At 40.6% G+C, this 14,788-nt stretch overlaps 1 protein-coding gene across 1 annotated transcript; it reads left to right on the top strand.

Annotated features, from left to right (window-relative positions):
- The first annotated feature begins 2,971 nt into the window (after positions 1-2,971).
- On the top strand, positions 2,972-14,368 carry rhoab (ras homolog gene family, member Ab). Its single transcript, XM_080445663.1, has 5 exons — positions 2,972-3,043; positions 8,029-8,186; positions 10,610-10,730; positions 11,010-11,140; positions 11,341-14,368. Exons 2-5 carry the CDS (start codon positions 8,031-8,033, stop codon positions 11,512-11,514), a joined length of 582 nt encoding a protein of 193 aa, XP_080301789.1. The 5' UTR covers positions 2,972-3,043; positions 8,029-8,030; the 3' UTR covers positions 11,515-14,368.
- The last annotated feature ends 420 nt before the right edge of the window (positions 14,369-14,788 follow it).

Raw genomic sequence — 14,788 nt, 5'->3', positions numbered from 1 at the left:
TTGTCAGGTTGGATGGGGACCATCGGTGGACATACATTTTCAGGACTCTCCAGAGATGCTTGATTGGGTTCAAGTCAGGGCTGTGGCTGGGCCACTCAAGGACATTCACAGAGTTATCCCTATACTGCAGTGTCTGGGCTGTGTGCGTATGGTCATTGTACTGGGTGAACCACAAGCCCATTCTGAGGTCTTGATCGCTTTGGATCAGGTTTTCATCGATGATATCTCTGTAAGCTACTTTTCTCTGCTCAGCATTCCATTCCCTCAACCCTATCCAGTCCAGAGACCCTGCTGCTGGAAAATGCTTAAGTTTTCATCTTTACTATTATCAAAATTGATCAAATTGTTTTGTCTTAGGGTCATTATTATTGCATAATATATATATATATATATTATATATATATATATATATATATATATATTGACAGTATAACTAATAATAATAATAGCTTGAATTTATAAAGCAGATTTCATGAACCCAAGGACGCAAACAATGAACAACCAACAAACAAACAAACAAACAACTATTTGCCATAAGCCTGAGAGAATATAGGTGTCTTTTCAAGGCAGACTAGAGAGGGCTCATGCAAGGTCTCTAGCCATATCCTACAGGGTTGTCTTGTTTTCTATCAATTATAGGTGCACTGCCTAAATTCACCCCCAGATGGAGCTGTAATACGACCTCTTCATTATTTAGCAAGTTGGAAGAAAATAACTTCTGCCGATATATTTTATAACTCTATGGCCTGCCGCCGTCCTAGATTGTCATAACTTCTTTAGGCCTATAGTGTCCTTTACTTGGCACATTAATTCAAGCAAAAAATCTCCTTGAGTACATAAACAAAGGGGGTTATTATATCATGAAAGATATATCTCCACATGGTATTTTAGGTGGGAAAGTTGATAAACAAACGGTAAGGACTCGCAGTGATGGAAGAAATACTATTTTTTACGTTTTTAAGTAAAGTGGTATTTTACATAAAAACATACTTATTCACAATGTAGAAGAAGTAAAAGTCCGGAATTCAAAATGTACTTGAGTAAAAGTACAAAAGTATTGGTATCATAAATGTACTTAAAGTACCAAAAGTAGAAAGTAGGCCTACTCATTATGCAGAATGTCCCATTACACAAGTTTTCATCTTCTCATTTTAGGGTCACAAAGTTAATCATCCTGACATCCCGGCACCTTCAATAGGGGAGACACGTCGTAAACAGTGCCCTACCAAATAAAATAAGAAATTCTGATATAAATGAATTATCACTGTAACTTTGGGAAGTTGCCATTGTAGTCGGGTTTACGTCCTCTCTCAGTGTGGACTAGATTCATATTATAGCTCTGACGTCTGACAACGCCTTGCGGTCGTCGTGTATCGACTTCTAATAATAGACCGTGTTTGTTTATTATATTATCATGACTCATTCAACGAGGGAACAGCAACACATTTTCCCCAAACAGTAGAGAGACGAACCAGTACTCCAGGAGGAACACCAGGGTTGCCAGGTTTTGCGAGAGAAACAAGCAACTATAGGTCTATGAAAACAAGACCCCCCAAAAAGCGAGCCCGTTGCCCTTTAAAGTTAATACTGTACATTCATACATTGGCTATTTGAAAACAGCTTGTAGATCTGCTATTCTCAACAACAAAAAATATTGGAAAAAGTGCAAAATTCTGGAATATTTTATATATATATATATATATATATATATATATATATATATATATATATATTCTAACAACACTAGCCTGGGGCTCCATTCCTTTTCGGGTATATGATCCGGTCGTTAAAAAAATAAAAAGTGGCCGGATGGGCAGAACCGGAAACACGTCTCACCCCAAAATAGGTCCAACAATAAAATCGTTGATGCGGCATAGTTTCGCTTATTTTTTTAAATGTAAATGTGCGTGCACTATCCGGAGACTATTTAGCGTCTGTATTATCCCACGGGGAAATTCTATTCCATTTAAATAGGGATTGGGGAACCAAAACAAAGCGGCACCGCAAAACCGGATGGGCAGAATCCGGAAACAGGATTCTTTTTTCTTTTTTTTTTCAGTAGGCGTGGCCTAGACCGGATCATATGGGTCTTTAGTAACAGACACCAGGCTTTCCTCCGAGGTGGAAAGACTGGTGATGCGAGGTTATAACAACACAATTCCCACAAATCGGGTGTCCCTGGATCAAAATATTTCCAGATGGGGGTCCACTGCGTCCGCAGACAAATACATTTTAATTTGGGGGTCCTTGAAATGAAAAATGTTTGAGAACCACTGGTTTATAAATAAAGAAAAAAAAAACATTGGAAACAAGCTCAAATAAGCAACTGCACTTTACAAACAACTTCAAACAAGCCCCCAAAAAACCGCAACCGCCAATTTTTTCAAGAAACTTTACAGAAAAACAAGCCCAGAGTCGCTTCTAATAAAAGGACATGGCAACCCTGACCACCACCACCCAGAGTGTAGAAAAGAGAGTAACGACACGCTTTGATCTCGCCGCAAAGCGGGCTCCTATGGGCTATAGTTCCAAACATTGGAACTATCTCATTGAGATAGACAGAGCACTTCCGCATTCCATTCTTACAATGGGAGTCGACGCTAGTGTCAGAACTCTCTTTAAGGCTCTGCCACCACCCAGAGCCATAAAGAGAGTTCTGACACTAGCGTTGACTCCAATTGTAAGAATGGAATGCGGGAATGGAATGCGGAAGTGCTCTGTCTATGTGGGAATGGAATGCAGAAGTGCTCTGTCTATGTCCATGAGATAGTTCCAATGTTTGGAACTATAGTCCATAGAGGCCCGCTTTGCGGCGAGATCAAAGCGTGACGTTACTTTCCTTTCTACACTATACACCACCATCCAATATGACGTGCCCGCGCAGGTGTGGCTCATGCTCGTGCCCGTCACCCCTCCCCCCAGCTACAATCCTCGGCCCTTCGGCGCGCTCCCGTCTAAACTAATTCATTGTATTGGATTGAAGCGGCAGGGAGGAGCGCTACACACTCGACCGACTGACTGCTGCTACCCACACAAACTGCAGGTAAACTACTTCAATGAATCCTTTATTAGTATTACTGATGAATACATTGTATTGGTGCTTTAGCATATGTACTTTAATGATGAATAGCCTTAAATTGTCCATGAACCACTTGGCGGATCCAGGACAGGCTAAATTAAAGCTCGGTGGTTAGCCTGCCAAGTTAGCTTCTTTTCACCGACCAACCGACCGACCTTACATTTCAACCAGTGTTGCCATGTTGGCTTGTTATAAGCTACTTTGGGCCTCTTTTTCTGTAAAGTTGCTTGTATGAATTGGTAGTTGCGGGTTGCGTTTTTGTGCCCTTGTTTCTATTGCTTATATGGACTTGTTAACTAATGTTTAAACTAGTGGTTCTTAAACATTTTCATGGCAAGGACCCCCAGATTTATAATTATTTGTCCACAGATCTCCCATCTGAAAATATTTTGTGCCAGGGACGCCCATATATAAGAGTTGTGTTTTTTTCATTTTTCTGAAAAGATCTGCGATGCGTTGTGAACTTGTAGATCGTCTATTTTCAAATAGCTGTTCTAAAGTAGTCAAACTTAGCCTAGTTGCTTCTGTTGGGCTTGTTTTCGTAGACATTGTTTCTCTCGCAAAGCCTTTCAACGCTGCTTCCTTCCGCACTTCATCATCATTCTGTCTTCATTCTGGTTCACTTTAGGACGGAGTAACGTTAATATATGGATGAGACTGTTCTCAAAAGTCTGTAGGGGACTGTTGTGTGAAGTCACAATGAATAGTTTAGTAAATGTTCATAAACTTGTACCGCAAAGATTAGATTGGCGATCCTGGGCTTCAGTTAAACAATGAGCCTCTTTTTCTCTGACTAGCCTCGACTGTAACCAGATTTTTCAACGGAAAAACGTTAACCTAATTCTGTCTTTTTAACTCGGCTTTTACTGTAACGTGTCTGATTGGTTACATTTGTACACTCAAGTTAAAAATGTCTACACATCAATACAGGATTTGACTGTGTGGTAAGTAACTTATCATAATCGAATACCAAAACACAGTCGCCCCGGGGCAAATCCGGTGGTATTCACCTGGTATTCCTAAACATAACCTCAGTAAATTATGCCTAAAACCTAACCTTATTGCTAAACGTAACCCCTGTAAAACGGTGCCTAAACTTAACCTCAGTAAAACTATGCCTAACCTTAAACTTATTTCTAACCTTATCCTCAGTGAAACAAATACGAGAATACAAGAACCGCTGGTCCGTGAGCGTGTTTTGGGGCGAGTCTTCAGGTTACCATTACAATCTATAACTTCTTTGTAACAGGAAAAATTGCCATTTTAAAGCCCATTTGTTATGTTTGTTAAGTAATCATGTCAATGGAGAGAACCTGGCGTTTTTTCCTCCGGTGGTGGAAAAACTAAGTTTCTGGTAAATGCCTTCCCCCTCCCGTTCTACTATGGAATAAGTGTACATTAAATGTGCAGTGTTGCCAGGTTTTGCGAGAGAAACATGCAACCAGGTCTATGAAAACAAGCCCAAAAGAAGCGAGACCTTCGCCCTTTAAACATAATACATTGGCTATTTGAAAATAGCATCGCGTTGTAGATCTCCTAGAATTTAAAACAATTTTAATATTTTTTGAAACATTTTAATAACACAAATAATGATACGGGGGTTCATGGCACAACATATGTATACTTATAATAAGCGGACATGGCAACCCTTTAAATGTGCTGTTTGCTTGCCTTGGGAACGGGGCCACCCACCCATTCTCTTGCACTGCGGACACACTAGCCATCTGTTGCCTGTGTGATGACGCCATGTTTGTGGTGACCCACCCAATGCCTAGGTGCTTAAACCACTGTTCTTCTGATGGAAAACAAGTAGCCCTGAAGCTCTCCTGTAGAAATATTAAAGCTGTTCGTTGTATTCGGGGTGTTCCTGTTCTTTGGTATTTTACAATAATCTATTCATCTACTGCATTTAACATGAAAGTGAACCATATTCATTAAAGAATATGTTGTGTTAAATTGCTCTAAATTAGCCTAATTCATTGCTATAAATGGTCTTAATGGTCACAACCTTAAAAAAAGACTACGTGTTTTCATGACTTACAGATGAGACTGATTTTCTATGCGTCAGGTTTACTATGAGCTCAGTAAACTACGTGTCAAGACATTCTCTAATAAAAGCATAGTATACCTTTATTCTTGCATCTAGGAGGACCTGTAACAAAGTAGTGATTAACATGAATCATGTATTATTAGTATTTAGGCTATTTATTTTTGTTCAATATACATTGATCACTTTTATAACCACTCAATTGTAGTTGTATGGTACCTATAGGCTAGACAGAATTTTTTTTAATGTTTCATAGGCAATACGCATGCAGCTTATTATGCTGTTATCCAGATTCAGAATGAGTGTATGAGTGCAACAGTTGAATAAGCTTCCATTTCTAGATCACCAATATAATAAATGGTAAGGGGCAAAGAATGTAAGAGGCAAAAAAATGTATGGTGTTGTGTAAAACATGTATGGTGAATAGCTAATGTTTTTTTGGTAGCCTATTATAGAAAAATATGAGTCAGGACTCAGGCTGAAAAATTACAAAGCTGTACCTTTGTGTATAATTCTAAGATGTTTTCTAAGAGTTCAGGAACATAACGACACAGGAACATACTGTTAATGGCACAACACTGTTGAACAGGAACAAGCGTTTGGTGCAATGGGGCACAGATGGACTAAATGACAGTAGCATATACTTGCCAGTCTACATATACACATTGAATCACAATTATAGAGTTTTTAATTGTCACAATATCCTGCTAGATGTAGGTTTGGAAGAGACACATTACCGATACACATTACTGATACCAAAAACAAATCTTGTAATTGGAGCAGTCGGGCTACTGGGAAAGCCATTTCTGACAGGAGAGATTGAAGGAGCTGTCATGATATAATTATCTTTTGTCATTACAACGACAGTGGATAATTATACTGCGCTGGGAGGGGAAAAAAAGATCCAATCACTAAATTGATGGAATGGCTGCAGCCACCCACCTCACTATGCCAGTATGCACCACCTCTCTCTACTTCCTTTCTATCTGTTTGTTAATGTAATATCTGTTCAAGTTGTTCCCATATCTATCTCTCTCTCCTCACTCCATCTCTGGCATTTCTTCCCTTTTAATATCTCCCTCCCACCCACGTTTATCTTATCTATTATTTTCATGCTGTAGTGTTTGCCTAAAGTTGCTCCCTCATCTACTTTTCATCTCCCTCTCCCTATCCATCTTTTACTTTTTTCCTCCCTCTGTCTCCTTCTCATCTTTATTTCTCCTAACCTACCAATCCGTCTCCCAAAATAATTTCTGTTCCCCCACTCTTTCACCTCTCCTCCACCCCATCAATAACTTTCCCTTATCTCCTTTTTTTGTTCCCTCCCCTCCAGTGTCTCTTCACCACTTAATCTCTCTTCCCCTATTTTCCCTCAGCGTTCTTTCTCTTCCTCCATCCCCCACTCCATCTCCAGTCCTCCCGACATCCCAAATCCCATAGTCTCTTTCCCTGTTGATTTCATCCCTTAATGTTGGTGGACATAATTGTTCAGGTGGGGATTTGTACAGATAGTCCGCTCCTTATTATCTAAGATTAGATAGATCAGGGGTGAGTGTGTCACATATGAACATAAGTGTTGTTTTTTTTGCATTCCTGTTGCCAACACTCTTCATAAGATGCATGTCAATGTTATTAAAACCTCACAACTGTTGCATCCCGATGCGTTGTGAGCTTGTTTTTTTAGTTCACGTAGATCTACGCGATTGGCACGTGGCGGCTTTAAATAGGTTCGCGTAGATCTACGTGATTGGCAGTGAATCAGTTAATGAGAAAAAAAGTTAAAGTGACATAAATTAATCGTGATATTGATTTGAAGTCATATTGCCAAGCCCTTCAGCAGAGTATCAAGGCCAGTCAGCGCCCACTGTTTGGTCCGTTAAAGAATTGCCATTGTACACAGTGATGGTATTTTGTTGTTCTATGATTTTACATGGATTTGTTGTTCACAGTGTAGCATTATCTGGGTAAACAAGACCAGGAGACCTGGTTCTGCCAGACCCAGAATAAGTTCTTATTAGCTCTGATCTTACTTTATAAGATCAGAGCACTACGTCACGGCTTAGCCGGACTTCACATAACGTGTATGCCCATGTATGGACGAAAGGGGGACAGACTTTTTTTGGCTGGGGCCGGAGGACAAAGTGACCATGCCCATATATGGACGAAACGGGTACAAAGCCTCATGTAAGCCCTTGGGTCTGGCAAAAATGGGGTATATCCCCTGGACACATTGACAGTGAGTTTACTGAGTCCTTGCATAATTAAACCTGACTGACCTTGCTATGCTGAAAAAGTACCCCACTAACTCATTTAGAAATGCTTCTATACTGAGAAGTGTGTGTGTGCATGAACATCCTTGTACTTGTTTTACATGCCCACAGTAAATTGAATATGTTTCCAAATGCTTATTCTTTTTAGATAGTCCAGTGCTTCCTTCTCAAGACGAGACAGGATTCAATTCTGCTGCTCATGCATTCACTATCTCTTGCTTTCTTGTGCTTCCTTGATGGGTGCAGTGGGGTTAATGTGGGGTTAATGTAACAAAACATTCTGGGTGGGATACTCTCATCCAGGACATCTTACAGTACCATGCATTTATCAATGCATGTTTATTATGGTGGGTGCTGTTCCTAGTAGGTATGATTCACGTCATTAAATTAGGCATTATTGCTCTACACAGGAAATTGAACCCATAACCCTGGACGTGTTGGTGCCACGTTCTATCACAGGGAAGTGAACCTCTGACATTTAACTATCCAATCCATACAAGCTGACACAATTTCATCAGGGTTAGCCCCACTGGGAAATGTTCTCCTAACCCAGTCCCACACAGCCTAGACTGCGGTGCTGCAGTACTTTTAATACCTCAAGGATCACAGTCTTACCTAATGTCCCTCCCCAGGTATGGCAGCCATCCGTAAGAAGCTGGTGATCGTGGGGGATGGAGCTTGTGGCAAGACCTGTCTGCTGATTGTCTTCAGTAAAGACCAGTTCCCTGAGGTCTACGTGCCCACTGTGTTCGAGAACTACGTAGCCGACATTGAGGTGGATGGCAAACAGGTACAGTGACCATAATAGAGCTGCAACTAAGGATTATTAAGCTATTGAGTAATTGACAAAACATTTTGAATTATTTATTTAGCCTGACTTAAACATTTATAAATTTTTTAAATATAATTTGTTCTGAGGAAAGCATGCCCAGCTTAAAGGATATTTCAATTTCAAACATGTTTGGGGACATTTTAACTTTATAAATAAATGAAGAAAGTCATTGAAAAAACAGGGCCCCTCACGCAGGGGGAATGAGGTGTGTTGTCAGAGATAAACTTAAATACTGCACTGATACTGTTCATTGTTGTGATTTAAAATCATAACTTGCTGAGTTCTCAACCAATCTTCCAGCGGTTTGGTTTGTTAATTTATTTTTAAATTGGTTTTTTTCACATCAAAGCCCCTTATCTTATATACATACATAGTGACAGCAATGGTTATAAAACGTTTAGTCTCAGGTACTTGTATACAACATATTTCATATTTCTTGCAGTGGAGTTATGGCTAGTTGGTCCTGTCAATATGGTGGCGACGTTGACGTACGATCCAGTGGCCAATGAGTTGTCTACATATATTATGGCTAGATTACTACTATTGGTCGGCCTCCCACAAGCTTTTAAACGGCTGCTCCACACACTCCGCTCAGGCATGAGGCTGGCCAGCTCCCTAGTGCGCACCGGTGTCCGTTCAGTGCCCTGACAAGGTCTACTACATTCCGCACGTATTCTTGTCGAGAATCACTTCCCACAGAAGTGTCACCAGCAACATTTGGATGTAGCAGCCGTAGAGGAGGACAGACTCCATGATGATGACGATGGCAAGGAAAAAGATGTTAAACCCTCTTGCCATGTTGTAGCGCCAGATTAGGTCATAGAAAGCCTTCTACATCTTGACCTTTCCATATTGTTATGCTCGGATGAGTTGATCCAGGACCCAAGATAAACTTTGGGACAAGCATTCTATCCTCACTTAATTCATACAAGAGTAATCTGAAGGATGTTCTGATTGACCAGGTCACATAAGGATACATACACTCATGATATGTTTATGTTTACACTCACTTACTGTATATACAGTAATACACACATACGCACACACTTACAATTTATTGTCAAACATTCTCTTACAACATAGACTCATCATCGATTCCTTTTGTTTTGTTCTTTTGTCTATTCCCTGTTTACTTGGTTTTGGTATCCTGTATAATCATGTATGTCAACCATGTTGGCTAATTGTCATTAGTAATTATGTAATTTGTAATCGGGTTTAACCATGCATGTCAACTATGTTCATGAACTTGGCAATTGCAACGTAATCATGTCATTTGTAATCATATAATCATGTATGCCAACTATCGGTTGGTAATCCAATCGATAATGATTGGATTACTAGGCCTCCCAAGTTTGGTATGTCTCTGAGATTATACATCAAGGTTTACAGTACCCATAATTTCCTATTTATGGTCTGAACCCACATGCCCTAACCTGAGCATGGAAGTTTTGGTTAATTCATGTAGAGTGTCACACTATTTAGCCCGTCACCTGTCTGGTCAGATTAACATCTTTTAATATCTTGCTGTCAATGGATTTTCCAGTGTTTCACTGTGAAACAAGTCCACCAGCCAAATGCAGTTATATGTTGCTTGTTTATCCTCTCCACCAGCCACTTTGGCAGGTACCTAGCCGTCATTCAGATGTCCTAAATCTAATATTTTGTCACATTACTTATTTGGTAGGTAGAATAGATATGACTAAATACTAATTGTATGCATGAAGATACTAGTACACGCACATCCGTGGCCCAGGAGCGAGCAAGACAAGCAGCCGTATCACAAAAAAGTAGAGTCTGCGCATTGGTAATGCTGGAAAAAGCTCTGCTGTATTTGTATTGCTGTCGACGTTTCGATTAATCAGACCTTCATCAGGACGTATACAATACAACTAACGTTGACAGCAATAAAAATACAGCAGAGCTTTTTTCAGCATTATCAGTGGGCAGACTCCACTACTTTTTGTAATTACTAATTGTAACCCAGGGATTAGAAATGCAGAATTTAATGCCTGGCCGCTCTGAGAAGGAAATGAACACCCAAGCACAAGCCAAATGCTGGTACAGATCTGCGTGTGGTTAAGATTGTCTGATCTACCAGCCATTTTGGCAACTGTCCAGCTAAGAGGGCCAGATCCGTTTTGAAATAAAACAAACTTAGTTGGTAGAGGACTCTGATTAGAAATATTTATAATACCTGTGAGTTTGAGATCAGAGCATCGATTCTGCCCTCTTTATGCTCTCTCTCTCTCTCTCTCACCTCTGTCCTATCTCCCCATGTGTCTTTCTTTCTTTCAACCTCTCCCTCTTTCCGCCCCCATGCCTCTATAAACCCATATCGCCACTCATTCATCCCGTCGTCTCACTCTCTTTTTGTGGTGTAGGTGGAGTTGGCTCTGTGGGATACAGCAGGTCAGGAGGACTATGACAGGCTGAGACCTCTGTCTTATCCAGACACTGATGTCATCCTTATGTGTTTCTCCATAGACAGCCCTGACAGCCTGGGTAAGAGGAAATACAAAATGAATCACATGGACGCTTACGCATGCACTATATCATAAAAATGTACATGTATAATTTAAGTTTGTCTTAAATAGAGGGGAAAAAGTGCTTCACGATTATTCCATTAACGTACGTGAGCCAGATTAATTTGGTGGCTCTTTATGTCTGTTTAGACATATTTTTGGGTATTTGCCCAGCCCTAGTATCGGCCATCATTCTGAGCTTTGGTGCAGCCATATGTACAATCTCTAATCCTGTGTCCCTGCTGTGTCTGTCCTACAGAAAACATTCCTGAGAAGTGGACCCCTGAGGTAAAACACTTCTGTCCCAACGTCCCCATCATCCTGGTGGGGAACAAGAAGGACCTGCGTAACGATGATCACACTCGCCGAGAGCTGGCCAAGATGAAGCAGGTACATTTGAGCGAAGTTGGATAAAAGGTGTAAAAACATAACGAATGCCTGATATTAATGGCACTCTAATTCAGAGCATCTTACTAATAGAACTAGCACTACTAATAGAACCAATACTTCTAATGGAACCTAATAGAACCAATACTTCTAATGGAACCTACATTTACTCCTAACCCTACCTTCCTCTTTTAATCCAATAGGAGCCTGTGAAGCCAGAGGAGGGCCGGGACATGGCCAATCGCATTGCGGCTTTCGGCTACATGGAGTGCTCGGCCAAGTCCAAGGATGGTGTGCGGGAGGTGTTTGAGATGGCCACCAGGGCGGCACTGCAGGCCCGCCGTGGCAAGAAGAGCAGTAAATGTCTACTGCTGTAAAATGGCCGCCATATTTGGACTCTTTTTACCCCTGGTTACTGCCTGGGGCTAGGGCTAGGGGAAGGGATGCTGGGAGGGAGGGTTAGAAAAGAGTGCAGTAAATGACTACCGTTGTAAGATGGCCATTCATTGGACTCAATTTAACCTAGGTTGGTCCAGGACTATGGGGCTGGGGAGGGAAGCAAGGATATTGGGATGGAGGAGTGGGTAGGAAATAAACCCCAGCTACCATCTGGTGAATTCTGGCTCTGTGTCTGGGATGTTTGACTGCTCTACTGGCCGTTGTGGCAGGTAGCCAGCCAATATTTAACGATCCTGTAATGTTCTAAAACTATAGTTGAAAAGTGAAAGTGGCTGGTGCAGTTTGGGATGTACTGGTGGTCAGTGGCTGGTGAGGTTTAGGACGTACTGGTCAGAGTGGCTGTTGAAGTTTGGGATGTACTGGCCACAGTGGCTGGGGAAGTTTAAGGTGTACTGGCCACTGTGGCTCCTAATGACCACAAATGTTCTCCTCACCTCTGAGTTAGCATACCTGGCTGGCATTATGGTGGGGTGAGTGGATGAAGAGGGATAGGAGTATAGTAATTGTTCGCTGCTATCAATGGCCATGACTGTATACGGATCAGACCAGGGCAAAAATTACTGATTTGAACATTTCACACAGTTGCTGTGTTGTGTGGTTGTTTTTCTTGCCACCAAATTGTGTTGAACAGCCTCAACAGAAGAGAAACGACACAATCTACTACTGAAGCTCTCATCCAGTCTGTTCACAGACTGACTCCCACTGTCATTTCAATAACCAATCAAACAGCTGTTTCAGTTTACTTTTCGAATGTGATTTGTAAGGACATGATACTGTAAATATGTGTCAAGGTTTTTATAGATATGGATTAGATGGATGGATGGAAAAGGACTTAAGGATAGAGCCATCCCGTCCATTAACTTGCCCCACGGCTGAACCAAAAGATCTGTTGGACACTCTTTAGTTTGGACCGTTTGACTGCATTCCAACCAACACAGTGCCATCCGCTGAAATAGTTTGACATTGCTCATATAGGTTGCAGCCATTTTTGTATTTACAGTTCCATTCAATACAAGTGACTCTTTTCCAGATGGTTGTTATAAACTAGGGCATATCAGTAATGGCCTTGTTATGGAACGCGGTATTGAAAATTCTATAGGAAGCAATTGTTAGTTCAAACTAGAAAGATCCGGTAGCAAACAACATGGCACCCATCTTACCACATTGGGAAATTGGCATCAGCCACATGCTGGCAAATTTTGACAGTGGCCAGTTTGCCCACTTTGCTAGCCACTTGATTGGAGAAACGGTTGTGATTTTGGATGTCCTGTTCTTAAAACATAGTTGGCAGGTAAAAATTTTTTGGGGACAGTACAATGACCTTCCCAGTACTATTGCTAAAAAAATGTAATAATGCAACAATATTGGAATCGGCCACTGTGGCTGGTAAGGGAAAGTTCTTTTTTCGTCGTGCTCAGTACAACCTGTTCAAACTCATCCACTGGTTCCTTTTTTAACACCCCCCCCCCTCCTTTTCCACATAGCCGACTGCTGGCTGTCATTCTCCCCCTTCATCTAGGATGAACAACAAGAAGAGGACAGTGAGGAGTATATATGTACTCTGATGAGTTGGTATTCCAGCTGTGAGATGGAATGTCTAAAGGTGGCATCCCAATTCACACTAAACAGAATCGGCTCTTGAGTTCAGTAGAAATTCATACAATTGCTTGACCCTGGAGTATTCCAATATTTTCTGGAATACTGAGATCTGTACATGCCGTTTTCTTTTGGTACTTCTCATCTTTGTAAAGAAACTAATGGACAAAAAATCTCAACCAGTATATGAGATGCATGTCAATGTCCTAGTCAGAATGGGGGGCAGTCATATTTGGGAGTAAATTGTAATGCCTTTTTTCTTTTTTTACAAAATGCTAACAATGGAGGGAAATCGCCACCGGCTGGAAGTTTTGAGCATGGTACATTTCCCAACCTGGAAAGCAGCCATCACTTGACAGTTCTCTTATTAAAATAATGTGATTGGCTGGTAAAATAATAATGGCTTGATATAGCGCCTTTCATGAACCCAAGGACGCTTAGAAAGAAAGTGAAGTACACACCTGATATTACATTGAATGTCCCAAATTCTGGCTCCTTGTGACATTGTTGTACCCTCGTCATCCTCTTCCTCCTTGTTCTCAGAGAGAAGACTGGTCCAGAACCTGAGACTAAAGTTGTTTTTATACATTTATTTCCCCTCTCTAAAAACTGTAATGTATATGTTGTCTATCAGTATTTAAAATGGGAGGTAGGAGACTATGGATTGCTTTTGTGTCTTGAATTTGTTTTTTATGCTTTACCTGAATTATTATGGTGATTTACATTTGGTTGTTGCTATCTGTCAATCATCCATGCCAAATGCTGTTATTGGGCAGTCAGGAGAAAGGCTGGCCTCTCGGCTGCCTGTCTAGAACCCTGCTAGGACCCACCCCCACCCCTCTTTCCAATCTCCCCTCCATTACCCAAATTTGTTGGCTGGTATTTTACTGTTTTGTTTGTTTATTTTTTAAAACAAATGGGCCAAAATGAATAGTGGAACTGATTTCCTTTATGTACAAATCCTTCTCTTTTTTTGTTGTTAGATTTTATTCATTTTTCTGATTATGAAACATTTGTTTGTAAACAAAAGAACAGGAAAACTAAGCTGTATGCAAAGTCTGTAAATATGAGAAGTGGGTTTGTTGATAATAGACACGCACACACCACAAACACAGGACTGGAAACTGTATTTGTAAACAAGCTTTGGTTTGTGTAATAAAATTACTTTATATAATACTTGTTCCATGTTCATTTGTGTTTTCTTGGGATGAGGGGAAAATAATTGACAGGTCAATCATTACAATCACATTAGCCTTTTTTTTTTTTCACGTCATCAGGCTCTGAGCTACTGCTACATGAGGGAGTTATTTTTATTTATTTTACAATATTAAACTTGCAGTGTATGAACATCCAAAACATCCAAAAAAACGTAAACATACAGTAAATAGTATCAAAGAGGACAGTGCACAAGAATAGAATTACAGTGCAGAAGAAATTATTTTTAAACTCGTTAAAGGCAGGGGCAAACAGAAAGGTCTTTGGCTTTGATTTAAAATAACATAGTTGTAGCAGTAGTCTGTATGGTTCAGGATGTAGCACAAGATCAGAAATGCTTTTAGAATCTAAACCAATCGATGCTTAATTAAATCAACAACT

This window comes from Gymnoscopelus braueri (genome assembly GCF_963280865.1).
Source record: "Gymnoscopelus braueri genome assembly, chromosome: 12".
Classification (NCBI taxonomy): Eukaryota; Metazoa; Chordata; class Actinopteri; order Myctophiformes; family Myctophidae; genus Gymnoscopelus; species Gymnoscopelus braueri.
This window is presented reverse-complemented; position numbering and strand designations above follow the sequence as displayed.